Source organism: Petromyzon marinus, chromosome 51 (assembly GCF_048934315.1).
Source record: "Petromyzon marinus isolate PM22_M1 ecotype Great Lakes invasive population chromosome 51, UKy_Petmar_22M1.pri1.0, whole genome shotgun sequence".
Taxonomy (NCBI): Eukaryota; Metazoa; Chordata; class Hyperoartia; order Petromyzontiformes; family Petromyzontidae; genus Petromyzon; species Petromyzon marinus.
In genome coordinates, this window is record NC_133717.1 from 1,029,681 (window position 1) to 1,048,782 (window position 19,102).

Genomic DNA, 19,102 nt, shown 5'->3' on the forward strand with positions numbered 1-19,102 from the left:
GCCCGAAAGGCTTTCCCACCTTGAGCGCACAGATGGGTCACCAGTTATGAGACCGGTGGTTCATCCCATTGCTTCATAACATAGCCACCAGGTAGACTCGGCTCTGTGTGCCGTCATCGCTAATACTCCGCTCGTTCCCAGGAAGGTCTCACCGAGTTTCAGGGCTCTTTCGTTTCAGGAGGGTCCTGTCGGACGTATGAGAGTGGATGGCAGGCCTACTGCAACATCTCACTCATTGGCTGTACGGCCGCCTCGTTCATCACCAAGGACGGCCGCTCAAACCCCTCCTCCCTGTCCGCGCGTATGCGGCATTGTTAGATGCCGAGAGTTTGCAGGCCCTTTGTCTGGGCTGCCCCTGGTTCTCCACCGGCAGTCTCGCTCGCTGGCTCTGTGACCCCGTTATTTAGACGATGATCCGGGCCCTCCTGTCATTGATTGGCGCCTCGCTTGTTTGCCCCGAAGGCTCATTAGCTAAATGGACAAGCGGCCTGTGAGAAATTGACCGCTTCCGCCCCGCCGGCTCTGCGATCGCTCGCCCCCGCATCATTCTTTCCACAAAAAACATGGTGAGAATGTGCGCCACGATGCAGAGACGCAGGCCGTACTTCTAAAAATACCGCGGCAACATTAACTTATGTTCCCCAATTAATAACAAGGTCACGGAGACAGTCTGCGCCCTGTGCACAGTGCACTCGCACACACACGGCCGTGCGTGGTAGGGGGAGGAGAGGGGTGGGTGTGTGGGCACAGGGGCTCATCCTCGTATTGCTCTCAGTCCCCACATTTGTGTGAGGACGACGCGGGTTCGAGCACCAATGTGACCGATACGACTGTGGCAGCTGTTGTGGACGTGGAGCCGCAGTGGCGAGGTGCGCCCAGGAGATGGCAGTGGTGATCGTGCTCCTCCTTCATAATGCTGTGCGTTCCTCCAGGTATCTCCGATTTTCCACCTCATACCAAGCCAAGCACTCGATCGTGGAACTTTCCAAACTTCGATTCAGACCTCTTTCGAATCAGAATCAAGGATATTCCTGGCTAAATAATTGGCATTATATTTATTATTATGCGGGCGACTCAACCTTGCATACGTCGGACCACGTACGGGGGTTCCCTGCCGCAGCAGCTCGCAACGGAACGATCGCCGCTCGGTGACACTACACCCCGCTCGGTGACACTACACCCCGCTCGGTGACACTACACCCCGCCCGGTGACACTACACCCCGCCCGGTGACGCTACACCCCGCCCGGTGACGCTACACCCCGCCCGGTGACGCTACACCCCGCTCGGTGACACTACACCCCGCTCGGTGACACTACACCCCGCTCGGTGACACTACACCCCGCTCGGTGACACTACACCCCGCTCGGTGACACTACACCCCGCTCGGTGACACTACACCCCGCTCGGTGACACTACACCCCGCTCGGTGACACTACAACCCGCTCGGTGACACTACACCCCGCTCGGTGACACTACACCCCGCTCGGTGACACTACACCCCGCTCAGTTACACTACACCCCGCTCGGCCGACGACATCACAGTTTACACTTCTAATCAAAATGTGCCCAAAATGGAAAACTCCACCAACTCCTATCTAAAACGGCTCAGCACTTTCCTAACCAATAGATCGCTTCAACTCTCAAAATTCAAATCAACAGTCACCCTGACCCTCATCAAGCCAACTTACATCCCAATATCATAATAAACAACCAACGCCTCCTACTTGCAAAAACCCCAAAAATTCTAGGTGTAACTTTTGACACCATGTTCAGCTTTGCTCAACATGACGGAAACGTTCATGCAAAAGTTAACAAACGAAATAACATCTTACGAGCTTTAGCCGGCACATCTTGGGGTCAACAAAAGGAGACTTTACTCCTAACCTACAAAGCCATTGGACGTCCCATCAATCATTTGGTGCCCAAACCTCACTTCTACAGGTTACCAAAAGCTCAAAACCGCCCAAAACCAAGCACTTCGCCTAGCCACAGGATGCCACCTCATGGGGCCCATTGACCATCTCCACCAAGAAACCATAGTTCTTCCGATTCAAGAACACTGCAAGCTTCTCACCGATCAATATCCGGCTTCATGCCACTTGACAACGCATCCTTGCGCAAAGCTACTCAAAGCCCCTGCACCTGCTAGGAAAATGAAATCCACCTTGCTTTCCTTCAGCTCTGGCAACGTGCAATCTACTTTAAACGCTCTTCCACCAAATAGCACCAGCAAATAAATGTTTAACCACTTGCACACCGCTGCCACCATGCACTGCCCGAACGCCTAAAAGCCCCCAATGTCGTGCTAGGGGGTTGGCCCCCACCCATAACAGACGACGAGAAAACCCAGACGCGGGCAACTGGCACCAAACTGGCTCCCCTCCGTTCAGGTTACTGCTGCTCCATGCTAGCCGATTACCAAAATGGAATCGACCCAAACGCCCCAAACTGCTGCTGCCCTTTGTGCCAAGCAACCCCAGAAGACGTCTCCCCATTTTCTCAGTTGCCCAAAACGCGGACCAAAAATTAAATCGATTGATCTCTGGCTAAACCCTTCCAAAGTGGCGACACAACGCCACCTTTAAATAGAAAGTGCGGGGAAAACAACAACCCGCTCAGTTTCACTACACACCCCGCTCGATTACATCCTGCTTGGTGACACTGCACAACCCCGCTCGGTTACACCTGACCTAACTCAGTTGCACTACACCCCGCTCGGTTGCACTACACCTGTCTCGGTTACAGCCTGCTCAGTGAGAGACGTAGTGTTTTAGTTTTGACAGCGGCCGTCAAACTCTGTGACGCCGCAGCGCCGGGAACGAGCCGAGCGCACGCTGCGCATCCCATCATTAGCGTCAACGAGTGGCAGGGATTGTTTGTTCAAAGCCGTCTCTCCCGGTTAATAGGCGGGCGGGCGCGTCACGGCGGGGAAGAGGAGACGCGCGCCTAATGAGGCCTTCGCTGCAGGTGGGGCGATTGCGACACGGCACGCGACGGACGGGCTCCGTGACCCGCTGCTTCATCTGCAGAGGCCTCCACGCAGCCTGCTGCTGCTGCAGCTGCTGCTGTGTGAGAGAGAGAGGATGAGTGTGGCGCCCGTACCTCGGAGGACATGAAGGAGCCCTGGTGCTCGCTGCTCGAGGTGGCGCCCGTCAGGGTGAGGATGCCCCCGGCCAGCAGCCCCACCACGATCAGCAGGCAGCTCTCGGGCACCAGCGAGGAGAGGCGTGACGACAGGTGGAAGCCTGCAACGCCGGCGCCACGTCGGGAGGTTAGCGCTGGCCGAGTTATCGTAAAGTCGTCGCGTGCCCTTGCGCCGAGGGGCGCCGGGACGGGTTGCTGGCACCGAGCGGTCCGGCGCGCGTCTGCACGGCCCCGGCGGTGCCTCGCTCAAGGGCCCGAGAACTTTGTGTCAATGCTGCGGTGCTTGGTGACGCCTAGCGGTGCCCGTAATCCTCGTATTCATCTCCTTTAGTAGTCGTATTAGACGTGGAATTGTCTCACTGGCATGCATTTATTGATAAGCACATACATACATTCATACTACACGTAACAATACTGTAATACGAGTCAATATACTGCCCAACGTCAATTCACTGCAGGAAAAAGGCTTAACCATATTGAGTTTGTCATGGGAGTTGTCTGACCATACTTCACCACTCTGGTCAGCGCAGATTGGTAAAGGGGCAGAGACCCAGGACCGTGGCTGAGAATAGAACTGGGAACACTAATTTAAACACCAATTTAAACACCAAATAAACACCAATTTACAATGGCGAATCAAAATCCACCGCTGCCTCCATGACCATACTGTATCACACCCGACTACTGTACGATCCATATTTATTTTTGGGTTAAGCTACGTGGTGGTAGTTCCACACATAATCTCTCGTAATTAGAACTCTCCACCACCCGGCCAGATTGTCACGTCGACACAGACATTTTCATTATTATTGACACAGCTGCCAACGCAACGATCGGACTCGGACTGATAAGGCCCCCCCCCCCTCGCGGGAGGCTCGAGATGTCTCATGACGGACTTGAGCATCGACGTTGCGATCAAACCGTGGTGCACGTGCGCACGCCGATACAGCACGGTACGGCTACCCGCAGCGCCGTCAGAGCGTGTGCTCGCTAAAACATCTCTCGCAGTGGCTATTAGTGCTACTTGCCGCGTAAGGAGTAAAATGACGAATTGATCTTTAAATCACGGAGAACGTTTCCCCGGGCAATGGGAATGCTAATTCGTAGCTGGGGTCAACCCCGCACGGTCAAGGTGATAACAGTGGTGGCTACAAGTCATCAGCTGTCCGGGCTCCCCCCACGATAGCGCGCGGCACGCGCCACCCTCGCCGGCGATCCCAGCGCAATCCTAAACCGAAGTGAAATCCACGGCAACTTGAGGGAATCCTCCCTCTCGTCTGTTGCCCTATTATCCGGAACTTCTACAATCCACGTATTTTTTTGTTGTTACGCGATGAACCACGCTCAACGCCGGGGGTGAGTGGCGCCCGAAACGCCACCCTGTCCCGCGGGCGCCACGTCCTTCCAAATTGCATTTTAATTCCATGGGAGCCACCGCCGTCGCTGTCTCTGGCCGTCAAACCTTGTCCCGCGGGAGCCTGGCGGAGCTCCCACGTGGAGTGGCCTTGTCCCCTCCCGAGTTTCCCGTGAACCGGCGCTTCACCCGGCCGCCTCATCAACTCTGCCCCCTCAATCGATTGCGCAGCGAGACCAACGGCGCAGGCAGCCCCCCTCCGGGGGCGGTGACGCAACCCAGCCCGTGGCGCGTTCGCTGTTCGATGGGAGAGGATCGCGGCTCGAATCTGACAGGCCGCCCTGGGCGTTACCACGGCGATGCGGATTAACCGTAAAGATCCCCGTGACGCGATTGGTAATGAGGAGGCCATCGTGTGCTGTAGGTGTCACAGTTTCAAATTCGCTCAAAATTCGAAAAAAAGAAACCTCTTAGCTGCCATGACACACGAGCAACATTGTCCCCCTAGCGCGGAACTACGGCAGCCTGCATCTGTGAATCACGGCGGCGCCATCCTTCACGACGATCGCCTTTGCGCCGTTAGGGCAAAGCGCCAAAACCAAATCTAGTCAACGATGAGTAATTAATAGAGAGGGTAGGACGTCCCTTGCTATGCGTCACTGTGCCTGCGCACGATGATGGCGCTTGTTGTTTATGTTACAGTGGCCACGGTTGGATGCGAGGCGGCACCGGCGATATCAAGAGCAGCGGCAGCAGCCTCATTCTGCTGATTTATTCACCCAGTCCGATTAAGGAGACCTTGAATTCACTACCAGATAACGGTCCACGCACCCCATTAACCCCGATATGCAGCTATCTATTAAATGCAACATCGCTCGGCATGCTGCACACATTCTAAGGGATATATTCATATGCCAACCTGACGTGCGCGTGGGATAGACAGCCTCGATACCGCACGTCTCCCCCACCACGCCGCCCATCGCGCCAGTTGGCTTTTAATTGACGGACGGCACAGGAGCAGAGGAGGACGGAGATCAAGTTTATAAATAACAAAAAGTGGACGAGAGGCTAAAAAAAGGATAGGATACAGGCTGTCGATTGGCGATATTGTTTATAGCTGGACGCAAGCCCACAAAGAAAAAGATCCCCCATGTAGCCTTAACGGACTGTTGGGGCAAGTGCTGCTAGTGAGCACCTATGAAGGCCGCCATGGCACACGAGGGGGTGGGTGGTCAGCACCACGCCCAGCCGCTTCCTAGTGCCGATGTTTACACACCGCACCAGGGACTAATTTGAGGCCAAATCTACCTAGGGGAGGACTAGGACCGGTTCAGATAATCGGTGTTGCCCGTGAGCGGCAATCGAACTCGGGTCGGCGTGTTTGTAGTGCATCGCGCTAACCACTACACTACCGGGCACAAGATCTGGGTGGTGGCTGGTTGGTGGGTTGGAGACCTTAAAGACGACGCGATTTGTGGATTTGAATGGGAATGGGTGGAGAATGTGGGGTGCAGTTCGGGGGTGGAATTGCTGCGAGCGGTGGTCGATCGTGCCCAAGCGACCATAGTGATTCACGCGCTGGCGCTTTGTCCGAGTGGCCAGGGCAGAACGAGCGGCAGACAATCCCACAATCACACAAAGACCAATGTCCCCCATATAGCCTTTGCATGTCTACATGTATGTTAAACTTCTTTCGCACCGAACATAGCCAACGGGGGTAAGGACGACAGGCTAAACACACGAAAAGCAGTTGGAAAAAATATACTTTTCTAAGTGCATAGCTCCAGCGGCTTCCAAATATTGGTCAGGAAGATCATTCCAGACGGCCGCAGAAACACATCCGAGAGCGCTGTTAGAGGAAGTGTTGTGAGTGAGCACCTATGAAGGCCGCCACGGCACACGAGGGGGTGGGTGGCCAGCACAATGCATGGCCGCATTTGGCACCCGAGTGGTGATGTTTGCACATCGCACCAGGTACTAATTTAAGGCTGATTCGACCTAGGGGAGGCCCATGACCGGTTCAGATAATTGTCACTGGCGTTGGCCGTGAGCGGGAATTTAACTCGGATCGCCAGGTTCGTAGCGCAGTGCGCTAACCGCTACACTACCGCTGCCTAGACTGCACACGCGCACAATACGCATCTACGGGTTACACACCATGTGACCCCTACACCTGCCTCCCGTTACTCACGGAGAGTCGGGGATTCCAGGATGAATCACCACTCAATTCCTCTCACTACGATGAACTACAGCCCCTGGGTGAATCCATTGGTCGATGAAACTACCCCTCTCCCCCCCACCCCCCCCAATGCTGCGTTAGTTATGGGGGGTGGATTGGCCATTCATCACCAATGCGAGTCGTGATGGGGTAGGTGCAGGACCATTTCACAGCTCACTCACCATTCATGTCAGACATGGCCTAGGAATCGAACCCTGGCAGGCGGCTTCACATTGCGTGCAGCACACTAACAACTCGTTTTACTGACTGAGCAACTAAACTCTTTACCGTTCGAATACTGGCTGGAGCCTTCAGCACCACAGCGGTCTACAGAGCCCACGCAAGCACGGCCCCATCGCTACGAGGTGGCAAACCCCCCGTGCCGTCACCAACGCACGGGCGGGCTGAGCACGCGCGTTGGTGACGCTCCAGCGTCCCCCCTTGTGGCCTGCGAGGCGAATACCTGGCCCTTACAGAGGTCAGGTCAGGGTCGCGCCGCCCCCTGGGGGGTGCTGGACCGCGCGGTGGATTTACGCTTTGCCGGCATCGTAAATCTCTCGTCCGACTCAACGACCAACAACCGATAAACATGCGGCGCGCGTCCGCGGGCTCAACGCGACCCACGCTCGCTACGGCTTCACAAAACCTTAGCTTAAAACAAAAAATACGACGATGGTAAAATCAACAGCATAAAATCGGAGAAAAATCGCAAAACGGCTGAAAAATCGCAAAACGGCTGTTAAACGAGGAGCGAGGACTCTCTCAGAAGCTTCCAGGGCCAGAACGCAGCCAGCCGACAAGGAATCGTAATACCGGAGGTCACGAGGCCCGGAACTCCAGACCTCGAAAGGCGCAACAGAAAGGGAGCGATCTTCAACCACAGAGTTGGTGATGCAGATATGCAGACAGGCAACAGCCCGGGCCCACCGAGTCATCCAGCAGAGCGGGACGATCCCGGCTTTGCTCGCACTTGCGTGGTGGGCTGCTCCCAACGCGGCCGCTATTGCTCCCAGAATAGTCACCTGTGCGCACGTTCTCCAGCGGAGCCCTTTCACGTTGCTCCGTTAGCCTGGTCGGACTCTGCCTTCAGACCACTGCACACGGTGGCCCGCGGTGTGCCTAGCTTTCTTTGTTCTGAACGTGGGCACGCGAGCTTGTGACGATGCCAGCATGTGGGGCCAGGGGTTGGAGGTGGCGGCTTCGATGATCTCTGGCGGTCAAGTCCGGTGGCACCACACTTACTGGCGGCACCCGGCAACTCCGGGCAGAGCTATCGCATTCACCGAATTGCACCTCGCGGATTAAAACGGACAACGGAGACCCCATGATGTTGAACCTCGATTCAAAACCTGGATTATTTGGAACAGTTTTTTTGTATTTAGTATGTTATACTTCCCCCGCACTTCCAATTATATAATTATCACGGTTTACTATTTACGGTGTGAAAGAAGTAAAAAAAACACATACATACAAAACGGGCATTTGTTGACTTTATAGACTTGGGAATATTCGCGTCTGAATCCTTGTCTACAAACCGCAACAACGACCACCCTGAATCCAGTTTGATCTTACGCAAAATTTATTTCCTTACGAACGGTTGTTAAAAGTAATTTGTCCGAGAAAACTTTTGCCACTGGGCATTTATTAAATTCAAATGCTTTCTATATTCCTGCACTTGTTTTCAACGTCTTTTGCCATGCCATTCAATTTTGCTCCGACTTTACATTTTACTGAAATTGCCGTACTTAGTGTTCATGTCTTTGCTTTTGTTATTCTGGTAACCCAGAGAGACTCCATCCTGGTCTCAAGTTCTCACGCGGTTAAACTAAATTCATTTTAAACAGCTTAACTTAAAATAATGCCGACACTTGTAAGTATCACAGGCGTAGTCCTAAAATGTTAACTCCACGCCGTGGGTGTAGCTGCACAAATGTAGCAGCCAATCCGCGACCAGAGAGAGCACGCTGCCAGCCAGCAGCACCTGACATCGACTCTTCCTCCAAGCTCCGATAATAACCTCGCTAGACTCAACAGACGTGTTAATTCTCGTCCATTGCCATTCTGACGGTGCTGTGTGTGGCCGACTGCTCTTGGCGTCTTTGGGCCTTTGGGGTCTGTGCTCAGCAGCTGTGTTTTTACACACAAAAAAACAAAATAAATCACGCGGCCAGACATGGCCACCACTCATTGGAGTCCCTGTTTGTTTTAGTGGCCGTTCGTTTTTGTCCCATTGGTCTCGTTGTTGTTGCTGTTGTTGTTTGTCTTGTGTTGTGTTGCGAGCGCGGTGCCGTGAGATGCAATCGGAGGCGCCGTGAACAAAGACCGGACGCGACTCCTACGGCCCGGCCACACCACAACGTGCGGCAAGGTCGCAGCGAGCAACACGCGGCCCCCGCCGGGACGCTCGGTCACCACGGTCACGAATAATCCTTCACTCGCCCAGACACCATCAGCCTTGCGGGGGGACTGGGTGTCACTGTGCCAGAGCGATAGTGTGCTCTTAACCAGGAAAACGCCGGGGTACATGGGCGGTTCGAGTACTCAACTGCCCGCTGACAATAGCGACGTTCACCTACTCATAAAAAGGCCCACGGAGCCTCAAGGGGAGAGCCCAGCTATAGTTACGCTTGGCCAATTTCCATCGGGGGTCGTTCACCGTGCAATAGGATTATCCGAGTGGTCAGAGCAGCGGTCGCTAAGCCATCGATGGGGCCACCGTTTCGAACCCTCCCCCCAGGGAATCTGCTCGCGGTCCATCGTGATGATAATCAGCACCGGGTAGAGAATGGGCGTCACCATGGGGCGACAGAGCCCAGGCTCGCTTGGGGGTTCGTTCCCCGGTCCATCATTGACGCTTGGCCACAGGGTGAGGCAACCCGGAGTGTCCGGGAAAAGGTGAGCTTGGTGAACGAATACGCCCAGATAACGGCGGATATATCCGAGTGCCCGGAGAGAAAACACGGGCAGAGCGCGACGCTCTTGCAGGGAGCCCATGAGAAAACCCCTCCGTAACCGAGTCGCCCGATGTAGAACGCTGACGCAGCGACCGCAGTAGTCGGCGGCGGTGGCGGCGCGCACCGTCAAAACCAAATCGCTCCATTGGGAGCTGCTGATGAAACCTGGGGGAAGGTCACGACCAACCGCTGGTAGCTCAATCTCGTTGGCCAGAAGCTTTGATGAGTAGCTGCTGCGATCCTCCGCAGCTGCTGAGACATGGCCAGCCTGCCGCATGCTTTACCTGCATCTTCCCGTTCTTGACGCCTCTGTCCCCCCCTGGTATTCTGGGGAACTTTGTGATGCCACAAATTAACACTGCGTCCCGGTTTGTTTTTTTTGCACTTCAAAGGTGGCAACACCGAGATATATCATAGGATTACACACACACAAACGATTTTATACACAAACACGCAATCACACTTACAAAAATCAAGATTCCCCCATATAGCCTTAACAGACTGTTAGTGCTGTTTGCGAGCACCTATGAAGGCCGGCAACGCACACAAGGGGGTGGGTGGCCAGCACCACGCCTCGCCGCCTTTGACTCCCCAGTGCTGATGTTTGCAGATTGCACAAGGTAATCAATTAAGGCTGAATCGACCTAGGAGAGGCCCAAGTCAGGTCAAATATTCATCACTGTTATTGGTCGTGTACGGGAATAAAACTCGGGTGGTCGGGTTTGTAGCAGCGTGCACTCAGCACTGCGCCACCGTTCACCATACATACGATCACACAAACATAAAGATCCCCCGTATAGCCTCACTAGATTGTTGGGGCAAGTGCTGTTAGCAAGCACCTATGAAGGACGGCATGGCACACGAGGGGGTGGGTAGCCAGCATCACACGAACAACAACAACCGCCATTCGCCACTAAGTGCCGGTGACGTCACTACGACGCTTGTGCCAGGCCATGTGGACCTTGAGGCCACGTGAAGTGTTGAACGCCCGCTGACAGGAAGTCACGGGGCAGACCCAGGTGCCACGGGTCGACTGACTAAGATGACTGGCTGATGCACCACCTGTGCCCCCTACTGTGCCAACCTGTTGTGCTTTAGCTACCCGGCGCTCCGCTCGTTGTTGTGAGCGTCGCTCCTCAGCCCTCCGTTGTTGTTGGAGGGCGACTGCCTCCAACTGCCCAGTAGCGTCCATCACGAGCCTCCTCCACAGAGGCCGATCTTGACACCGCTGGTACCAGTCATCGGCAAGTCCACTCAGCTCTACATCCTCTTGTACCACATCACTTCATCTTTTCTCTAACCCGTGTGTGTGTGTGTGCAATCGTGTGTGTTAGAATTTTTTTATATCAAACACACGACCATACACGATTACAGACACCGCACAAGAGGAAATAAGAGCCTCTTCTCAATGCCGCGTTGCTCACTCGCACGCTCACTACATCGAGACGAGAGGACCGGGCAACGTTGCGTGGTTTGTCCCAACACATTCCCAACGTCGAGGGGAGGCGTTTGAATCCGTCTCAGAATAATCGTTCTAAACGAGACTCAAGGCCACAAAAGTAATTAATCTGTCAGCCGCCTTCACTCTGGTGAATATTTGCACCCCGAACACTGCGAGACAAATCTCACAGCCAGTACGCAGCAGCTCCAAAACAAATCCTGTCCACCCACTCGGGGTGCTCACCACGTAGCCTCACCCCCCCCCCCCCCCTTCAAATTGATTCATTGTCACAGCTCAGGGTTGCAATGCTATATTCTATTCTTGCACGTGATAACAGCAGCAGCAGCAGCGATGTGTTCAGGAGCTGAATGCCAATGTGGAGGTCTGCTGGCCGAGACAAGAGGGCTTCGAGAGAGAGGAGTTTGTGACGTTTCGCCATTCCTCCTCCTCCGCTGAAGGAACGCAGACCACAGCGGGGTTACTGTGTGGCCCAGTGTGGGTTACATAACCACAATCACACTACTGTGGCTTATGTTTAATAGATCTCTACTAGCTTCTATTCTAGATTTGAAGCTTTCGTGACTGCAAGGATCCATACTCTTTGGTTCTATTCGGTAAAGTCACGTAGGTAGGTAAAAAAAACCAACACGTTTCGGCCACAACACAAGTGGCCTTCATCAGGTGAAGGGACCGTACTGTCACGAGGACAGCGTTTCCAACGCTGTCCTCGTGACAGGAGGACAGTGTTTCCTGTCACGAGGACAGCGTTTCCAACGCTGTCCTCGTGACAGTACGGTCCATTCACCTGATGAAGGCCACTTGTGTTGTGGCCGAAACGTCGTGATTTTTTTTTTTTTTACCTACGTGACTTTACCGAATAGAACCAAAGTATCGACTCTACTAGCTTGTTTGCCCGTCCAAGGACGGGTGTATTTCAGTAAATCTTAAACTTGCAAGCGAAAATCAGGCCGTGACGTGATATTCATTGCATCAATTCGTGTGCAATTTGTAAGGCCGCGGTGACAGACTTATTTAATTTAAAGGGTATAATCCCTTGTTCATCATGACGTCCTTTTTACTTCTATGTCTCAATAGCGTTATGGAGATCGCGTGACGTGAGAGTTCTGCCTTTGTAGTGAGGGTTGTAAGTTGACGCTGAGGAGGGGGGAGGAGGCGCCTCGCCCCCCCCCATGTGGAGTGACGTCACCCGCTAATTAATATTAATGGCAGGGGGGTGTCTATTTGGAAGACGTCACCTCTTCATGATTATTAATGAGGGGGGTGCTACATGTGGAGTGACGTCACCCACTCATGATTATTAATGAGGGGGGTTCCATGTGGAGGACGTCACCTGTTCATGAGTATTAATGAGGGGGGCTGGCCAACGTGGAGTGACGTCACGCGTGGGACACAGACATTCTTGGCTCATTATAGTAGTAAATGAATGTCTATGGATCTCTATGTATATCTATGGGTCTATGTATGTCTATGGGTCTCGATGGGTCTTGATGTATCTCTATGGGTCTCTGCGTGGCCAGAATCGCACCACTGTGGTTCACGTCTTTAATATCCCATGCATAGAGGAGATGTGTGCATCGGCTTGTTGTTGATGTTCTGATGCGACTGATGGTTCCACCACCGGTGTCTTCGAGGAGGAGGAGGAGCCATCGTTGAGGTGGTGCTTGGTAGTGGTTGTTGGCAATTCCTTTGCGCCTTGCGCATCTCCATTCTATTCGACAATCCTGTCGAGAAACGTAAGACGTTGTCACTCTTCCAGTGGCCGCATCGTGCACACATTCCGTGCACGTACGCAAAGCTTAATAGTGAAGGTTTAATGAAACGTCATTTACCCACCGCCCCCCCCCCCACCTCATATTTGCGAAATGTCACGAAGTTTTATTCGTGTACTTGGTCCAGTAAAACGTAATTTATCATCGTCAAATTGAAACTGACGAACAGCGGGTGCCGAACAGCGGGTGCCGAACAAGGATTTAACGTTACCCAGAGACAGCGGGGAGTTTGAGTGTTATTATACAGTCAAGGCAATCGTGCAGAAAGCAGAATTTCCTTGACATAGTTCCAAGCCAGCTCTGTATGACAGCCCCCCCCCCGCCCATTAGCAAGATTGGCATCAACAGAATTCAGCAGGGCCCTACCTAGAATGCATTACCCTTTGTGTTGCACGCGCGTCAAATCGCATGTCAAGAGGAGTCGCGCCGAAGCCTGCCAGGCGCGCGGGAGGAGGGAGGGAGGATTTGAAGAGGAGGAGGGGGAGCGCAGCAGCGGTGTCCTGTGAAGAAGGCCCGCGGCCGTAGCGCGCATCCTTCGGACGTTGCTAATCAAACATTACTAATCAAGCGTTGCTAATCAAACATTACTATCAAGCGTTGCTAATCAAACATTACTATCAAGCGTTGCTAATCAAACATTACTAATCAAGCGTTGCTAATCAAATATTACTAATCAAGCGTTGCTAATCAAACATTACTAATCAAGCGTTGCTAATCAAACATTACTAATCAAGCGTTGCTAATCAAACATTACTAATCAAGCGTTGCTAATCAAACATTACTAATCAAGCGTTGCTAATCAAACATTACTATCAAGCGTTGCTAATCAAATATTACTAATCAAGCGTTGCTAATCAAACATTACTTATCAAGCGTTGCTAATCAAACATTACTAATCAAGCGTTGCTAATCAAACATTACTAATCAAGCGTTGCTAATTAAACATTACTAATCAAGCGTTGCTAATCAAACATTACTTATAAAGCGTTGCTAATCAAACATTACTAATCAAGAGTTGCTAGTCAAACATTACTAATCAAGCGTTGCTAATCAAACATTACTAATCAAGCGTTGCTAATCAAGCGTTGCTAATCAAACATTACTAATCAAGCGTTGCTAATCAAACATTACTAATCAAGCGTTGCTAATCAAACATTACTAATCAAGCGTTGCTAATCAAACATTACTAATCAAGCGTTGCTAATCAAACATTACTAATCAAGCGTTGCTAATCAAACATTACATTAATAATCAAGCACACAAGCCGTACAGCAAAACCCTTGCACGTGCACGATTTTTCTTCCGTATTCTGTGATGCAAAGACCCTTCAATTTCAGATTTTTACAGACGCAATTCTAAATCACGAAAACCTCTTGCGTGCGTGGCCTATCGTTATTATGCATGAGGAGAGCAGATTTGCTTCTGCTTGGCATCATCACAAGTGAAAGTTTAACTTCCGTAAAAAAATATTATTAAATTATTATTTTTATTATTACAGATGCGGAGATTTCCCCCCCCCCCCCCCAATTGCTTAGGAAGCGATACTCGTAGATTTCTATTAATCAGCTGCAAGCTCTCAGCGCTGCCGGCCGTCCGTAAATACGCCACAAATACTCTGAAAATACTCCGTAAATACTCCGGCCACGGTGCTTGGTGCGATGTCCCTGGCCACCGCTCGGATTCAATTTCCTAAAAGCCCACGCGGCGGAGACAATGCACGCTGATCTCATCGCCATCAGCGACTGCTGCTGCTGCGTAATGCAACGGGAGTATTTAATGTCGTTATGAGCACTGCGCCATTTTTCTCTGGGACGAGGTTCAAAATAAATCTCCCAGTTCCAGCACAAAGATTGATGGATTGCGGGACGCACGGGAACTGCAAGCGACGTACATTTTTTTTGCTTTTTTAAGTTATTTTGTTCAAAAGGATTTAGAAGTCCCTTCTCGTACGGTCCAGCGAGCGGCACGGCCCCCTCTTACATGACAGTGTCGAAGGGAGATACGTCACGGGTATTTACAACAAGAGCCAACTTGGATAATCACTTAATGGCACGGTTCACGTGCTATGAAGAAGGGCCATTTCCCAAAACGTCGAAGGTTAAATTTATCATATAAATCAGTTAACGTGAAATCTGAGTTGCAGCAAACGACAAGCCCTGCGATGATGTTGTTGGAACAGTGGTTGCGGTATTATCGATCAACTTCTGAAAGAAACGGGAAGCCCCATGGAGATGTCTGTAAAAATTAATCAACTAAGATAAACCCGGGGCAAAACTAAATCTATCAAAGAGCCCAAGGAATGTAAATTGGCAAAGCCTCGCAAACTGCCGTACAAAAGTGGCTCCGTTAAAACCGGACAGCCGTGCCAGAACGATGCAACAAATACCCCTGGCATAGCCGAGGGAGGCCAATCTGACTTAATTACCCCCATGCTTGCGAGGGTTTTGCTGTGCACCCGTTCCCTCTCCCTGCTCGCTCTCCCCGCTCTCTCTCTCCCGTGCTCTCTCCCCGCTCGGGAGTGAGACGTCCACTCGCCACCGCCGCATGCTGGTCACATAACGCGCCCCGGGCTCGTGCAGAGTCGGCACAGGAAATCCCTCTTCCCTCTGGGGCTCTCCGGATCACGAGGCACGCAACGGCACACGCCCAGCCGTCCCATCAGTCGCAACTTTTTAAAAAAGGAGATGGGGATAAAGAGAGGAGGCTGAGAGACGGTTTCAGCCGCGGTGGCCATATGATGTTAACTACCTGGCCTGGTATACAGGAGGTCGTGGGTTCGATCCCGACCCTGATGTCTGCTTCTGTATATTTGTGGCCAGGTCGCTTCTGAAAAAGAGCTACATAGCTCAGTGGGCCTTACCTGGTAAATAAAAACATAGCTTGGTTTAGCTTCAGAAGAAGTCACAGATCACTTGATCCTCTGCACTGTAGGAGAACCCACGCACGTGGGGAGGGAACGCATCCATAAGGGGCACGCAAAAAGCCTCCTTGCCGTACTTCCTGGGTAGACACCTGCCGCCTCTCCAGGCGGGCGTCTCTCGCGCGTGTTGTCTCCCCATCGCTGGATTACAGGAGAGGGCCACTCACGGGGTCAATCGTGGGGCGAGCGATGCTCTCGGGGCCGTCTGCCTCTCTGTGTCGTCGCCGACAGCCGCCTGCGGCTCCTGCGAGCAACACGGAGGGAGCAGTCCACCCCCAGGCCCCTGCCTGAGAAACGCCTCAGGGTCCCTCGGGGGTTTACTACTCAGCACATGCTGCTGTTGTGCGTTAAGTTTGTTGTGCTTCACCCGCACCTCCGATTAGCACGGTTGGCTACGCACCGTGCGAAAGAAGGTCCACATACAAACGCACAGCCCACAAATGGCAGGAACTGCTCCGAGTTATAAACAACTTCGCTTCATCTCTGCAGCTTCTGGTTCCTTGTCCTCTCCTGTTTACGGTCAAAACTCCTATCAGCGCCTGTGCAGGCTCAGATGGCTCCTCCAGTGACATTGTCGACTGGCACACATGTAGTGAGTCCAACTGAGTCGCAGACGTTATCTTGGGAGCAACACTATTTATTCACATACAGTGAGGGAAAAAAGTATTTGATTCTCTGCTGATTTTTTACGTTTGCCCACTGACGAAGAAATGATCAGTCTACAATTTTAATGGTAGGTTTATTTGAACAGTGAGAGACAGAATAACAACATAAAAATCCAGAAAAATGCATATCAAAAATGATATGAATTGATTTGCATTTTAATGAGGGAAATAAGAATTTGACCCCCACTCAATCAGAAAGATTTCTGGCTCCCAAGTGTATTTAATACAGGCAACGAGCTGAGATTAAGAGCACACTCTTAAAGGGAGTGCTCCTAATCTCAGCTTGTTACCTGTATAAAAGACACCTGTCTACAGAAGCAATCAATCACTCAGATTCCAAACTCTCCACCAGGGCCAAGACCAAAGAGCTCTCCAAGGATGTCAGGGACACGATTGTAGACCTACACAAGGCTGGAATGGGCTACAAGACCATTGCCAAGCAGCTTGGTGAGAAGGTGACAACAGTTGGTGCGATTTTTCGCAAATGAAAGAAACACAAAAGAACTGTCAATATCCCTCGGCCTGGGGCTCCATGCAAGATCTCACCTCGTGGAGTTGCAATGATCATGAGAACGGTGAGGAATCAGCCCAGAACTACACGGGAGGATCTTGTCAATGATCTCAAGGCAGCTGGGACCATAGTCAACAAGAAAACTATTGGTAACACACTACGCCGTGAAGGACTGAAATCCTGCAGTTCCCGCAAGGTCCCGCTGCTCAAGAAAGCACATATACATGCCTGTCTGAAGTTTGCCAATGAACATCTGAATGATTCAGAGGACAACTGGGTGAAAGTGTTGTGGTCAGATGAGACCAAAATGGAGCTCTTTGGCATCAACTCAACTCGCCGTGTTTGGAGGAGGAGGAATGCTGCCTATGACCCCAAGAACACCATCCCCACCGTAAAACATGGAGGTAGAAACATTATGCTTTGGGGGTGTTTTTCTGCTAAGGGGACAGGACAACTTCACCGCATCAAAGGGACGATGGACGGGGCCATGCACCGTCAAATCTTGGGTGAGAACCTCCTTCCCTCAGCCAGGGCATTGAAAATGGGTCGTGGATGGGTATTCCAGCATGATAATGACCCAAAACACACGGCCAAGGCAACAAAGGAGTGGCTCAAGAAGAAGCACATTAAGGTCTTGGAGTAGCCTAGCCAGTCTCCAGACCTTAATCCCATAGAAAATCTGTGGAGGGAGCTGAAGGTTCGAGTTGCCAAACGTCAGCCTCGAAACCTTAATGACTTGGAGAAGATCTGCAAAGAGGAGTGGGACAAAATACCTCCTGAGATGTGTGCAAACCTGGTGGCAACTACAAGAAACGTCTGACCTCTGTGATTGCCAACAAGGGTTTTGCCACCAAGTACTAAGTCATGTTTTGCAGAGGGGTCAAACACTTATTTCTCTCATTAAAATGCAAATCAATTTTTAACATTTTTGACATGCGTTTTTCTGGATATTTTTGTTGTTATTCTGTCTCTCACTGTTAAAATAAACCTACCATTAAAATTTTAGACGGATCATTTCTTTGTCAGTGGGCAAACATACAAAATCAGCAGGGGATCAAATACTTTTTTTCCCTCACTGTAACAGTACGTAACATAACACAACCTACGCTCGGGTCTCGAATGTCCATCTAGCCACGCTACGGCAGAACTAGACACGGTTCGCTATCCCGGTCCGGACCACAAGCTGGGTCCCGGACTCCGTGGCCAGAGGCTTCTTCTCCCCGACGTGGATCTTCGAACACCAACACTTGAAGAACCCCGAACTCCTCACGGAGCTCTCATTATATGCTCCCGGGCTGGGGCTGGCTCCGCCCTTAGCCCCGCCCACCTTCCAGGCTTCTCTAGCTCCTTCTCGAATGTTCCCGAGAAGCCCTCGGAACCACGTGACCGCCCCTCGGCCCCCGTCCACCGGTGGCCCCCCTCCAGTATCGTCCAGTCACGTGACAACAGGTCAGCCCGAGTGTCATGCCCCAGAGTGACCCTGGCTGGCTGACACTCGCTCTCGCTCCCTCACTGGGAGCCGGCAACGCACACCGCTCGCGGTGCCTCCGTGCTAACCAGCGCTCACCCAACCACCGCTAGAGTTGGTACTGCAGCCCATAACCCGGGCTGCCCGTAATCACGTTAACAGCCATGACTTCGCAAGCCCAGCAGCATAGAGTGACAAGCACAGTCACTAGACACACACCAGGACTGCTGGTATCCTCGCAGTCGGGCAGCGATGGCTATGCACGTGGCAGCTGTGATCCGGGGCTGTGGAGGCAGTAACGAGGGTTGGTGGATCGCACACAGATGTTGTGAAACTCCCTTCCCCGTGGGCATCGAGGAGGGGTCCGACCCTGGCTCGCCAGGAGAAGGCAGTGCAGCCAATATGTGGAATCCACCGGTTCCATCTGTGTGGGATACAGCGCTGTCCCCTCGCACGTTTGTAATTTCTCCGGGTGCACCGACTCGGGTGCCTTTGTGCGTGGAGTTTGTACGTTCTCTCCCCTGCCCTCCATGGGTTTACCTCCAAGTTATCAGGTTTCCTCCCATAGCTACAATAAACGTACAGTGTCACCGGTATTGGCCAACACCTCTCAATAGTAAAGAAAAATAGCCGGA

At 52.1% G+C, this 19,102-nt stretch overlaps 1 protein-coding gene across 4 annotated transcripts in view; it reads right to left on the reverse strand.

The window, feature by feature from the left end:
* The window catches only part of LOC116953344 (Na(+)/H(+) exchanger beta-like), an 81,164-nt gene that overhangs the window by 43,836 nt on the left and 18,226 nt on the right, over positions 1 to 19,102 (reverse strand). For all 4 annotated transcript variants that reach the window (XR_012947217.1, XR_012947218.1, XM_032973467.2 and 1 more), the window contains exon 3: positions 3,105 to 3,247. Coding sequence is in view for 2 of the 4 variants with exons in the window: in XM_032973467.2 (XP_032829358.2) it covers positions 3,105 to 3,247 (143 nt within the window). In the remaining 2 variants the exon portion in view is untranslated. The remainder of the gene's footprint in view (positions 1 to 3,104; positions 3,248 to 19,102) is intronic.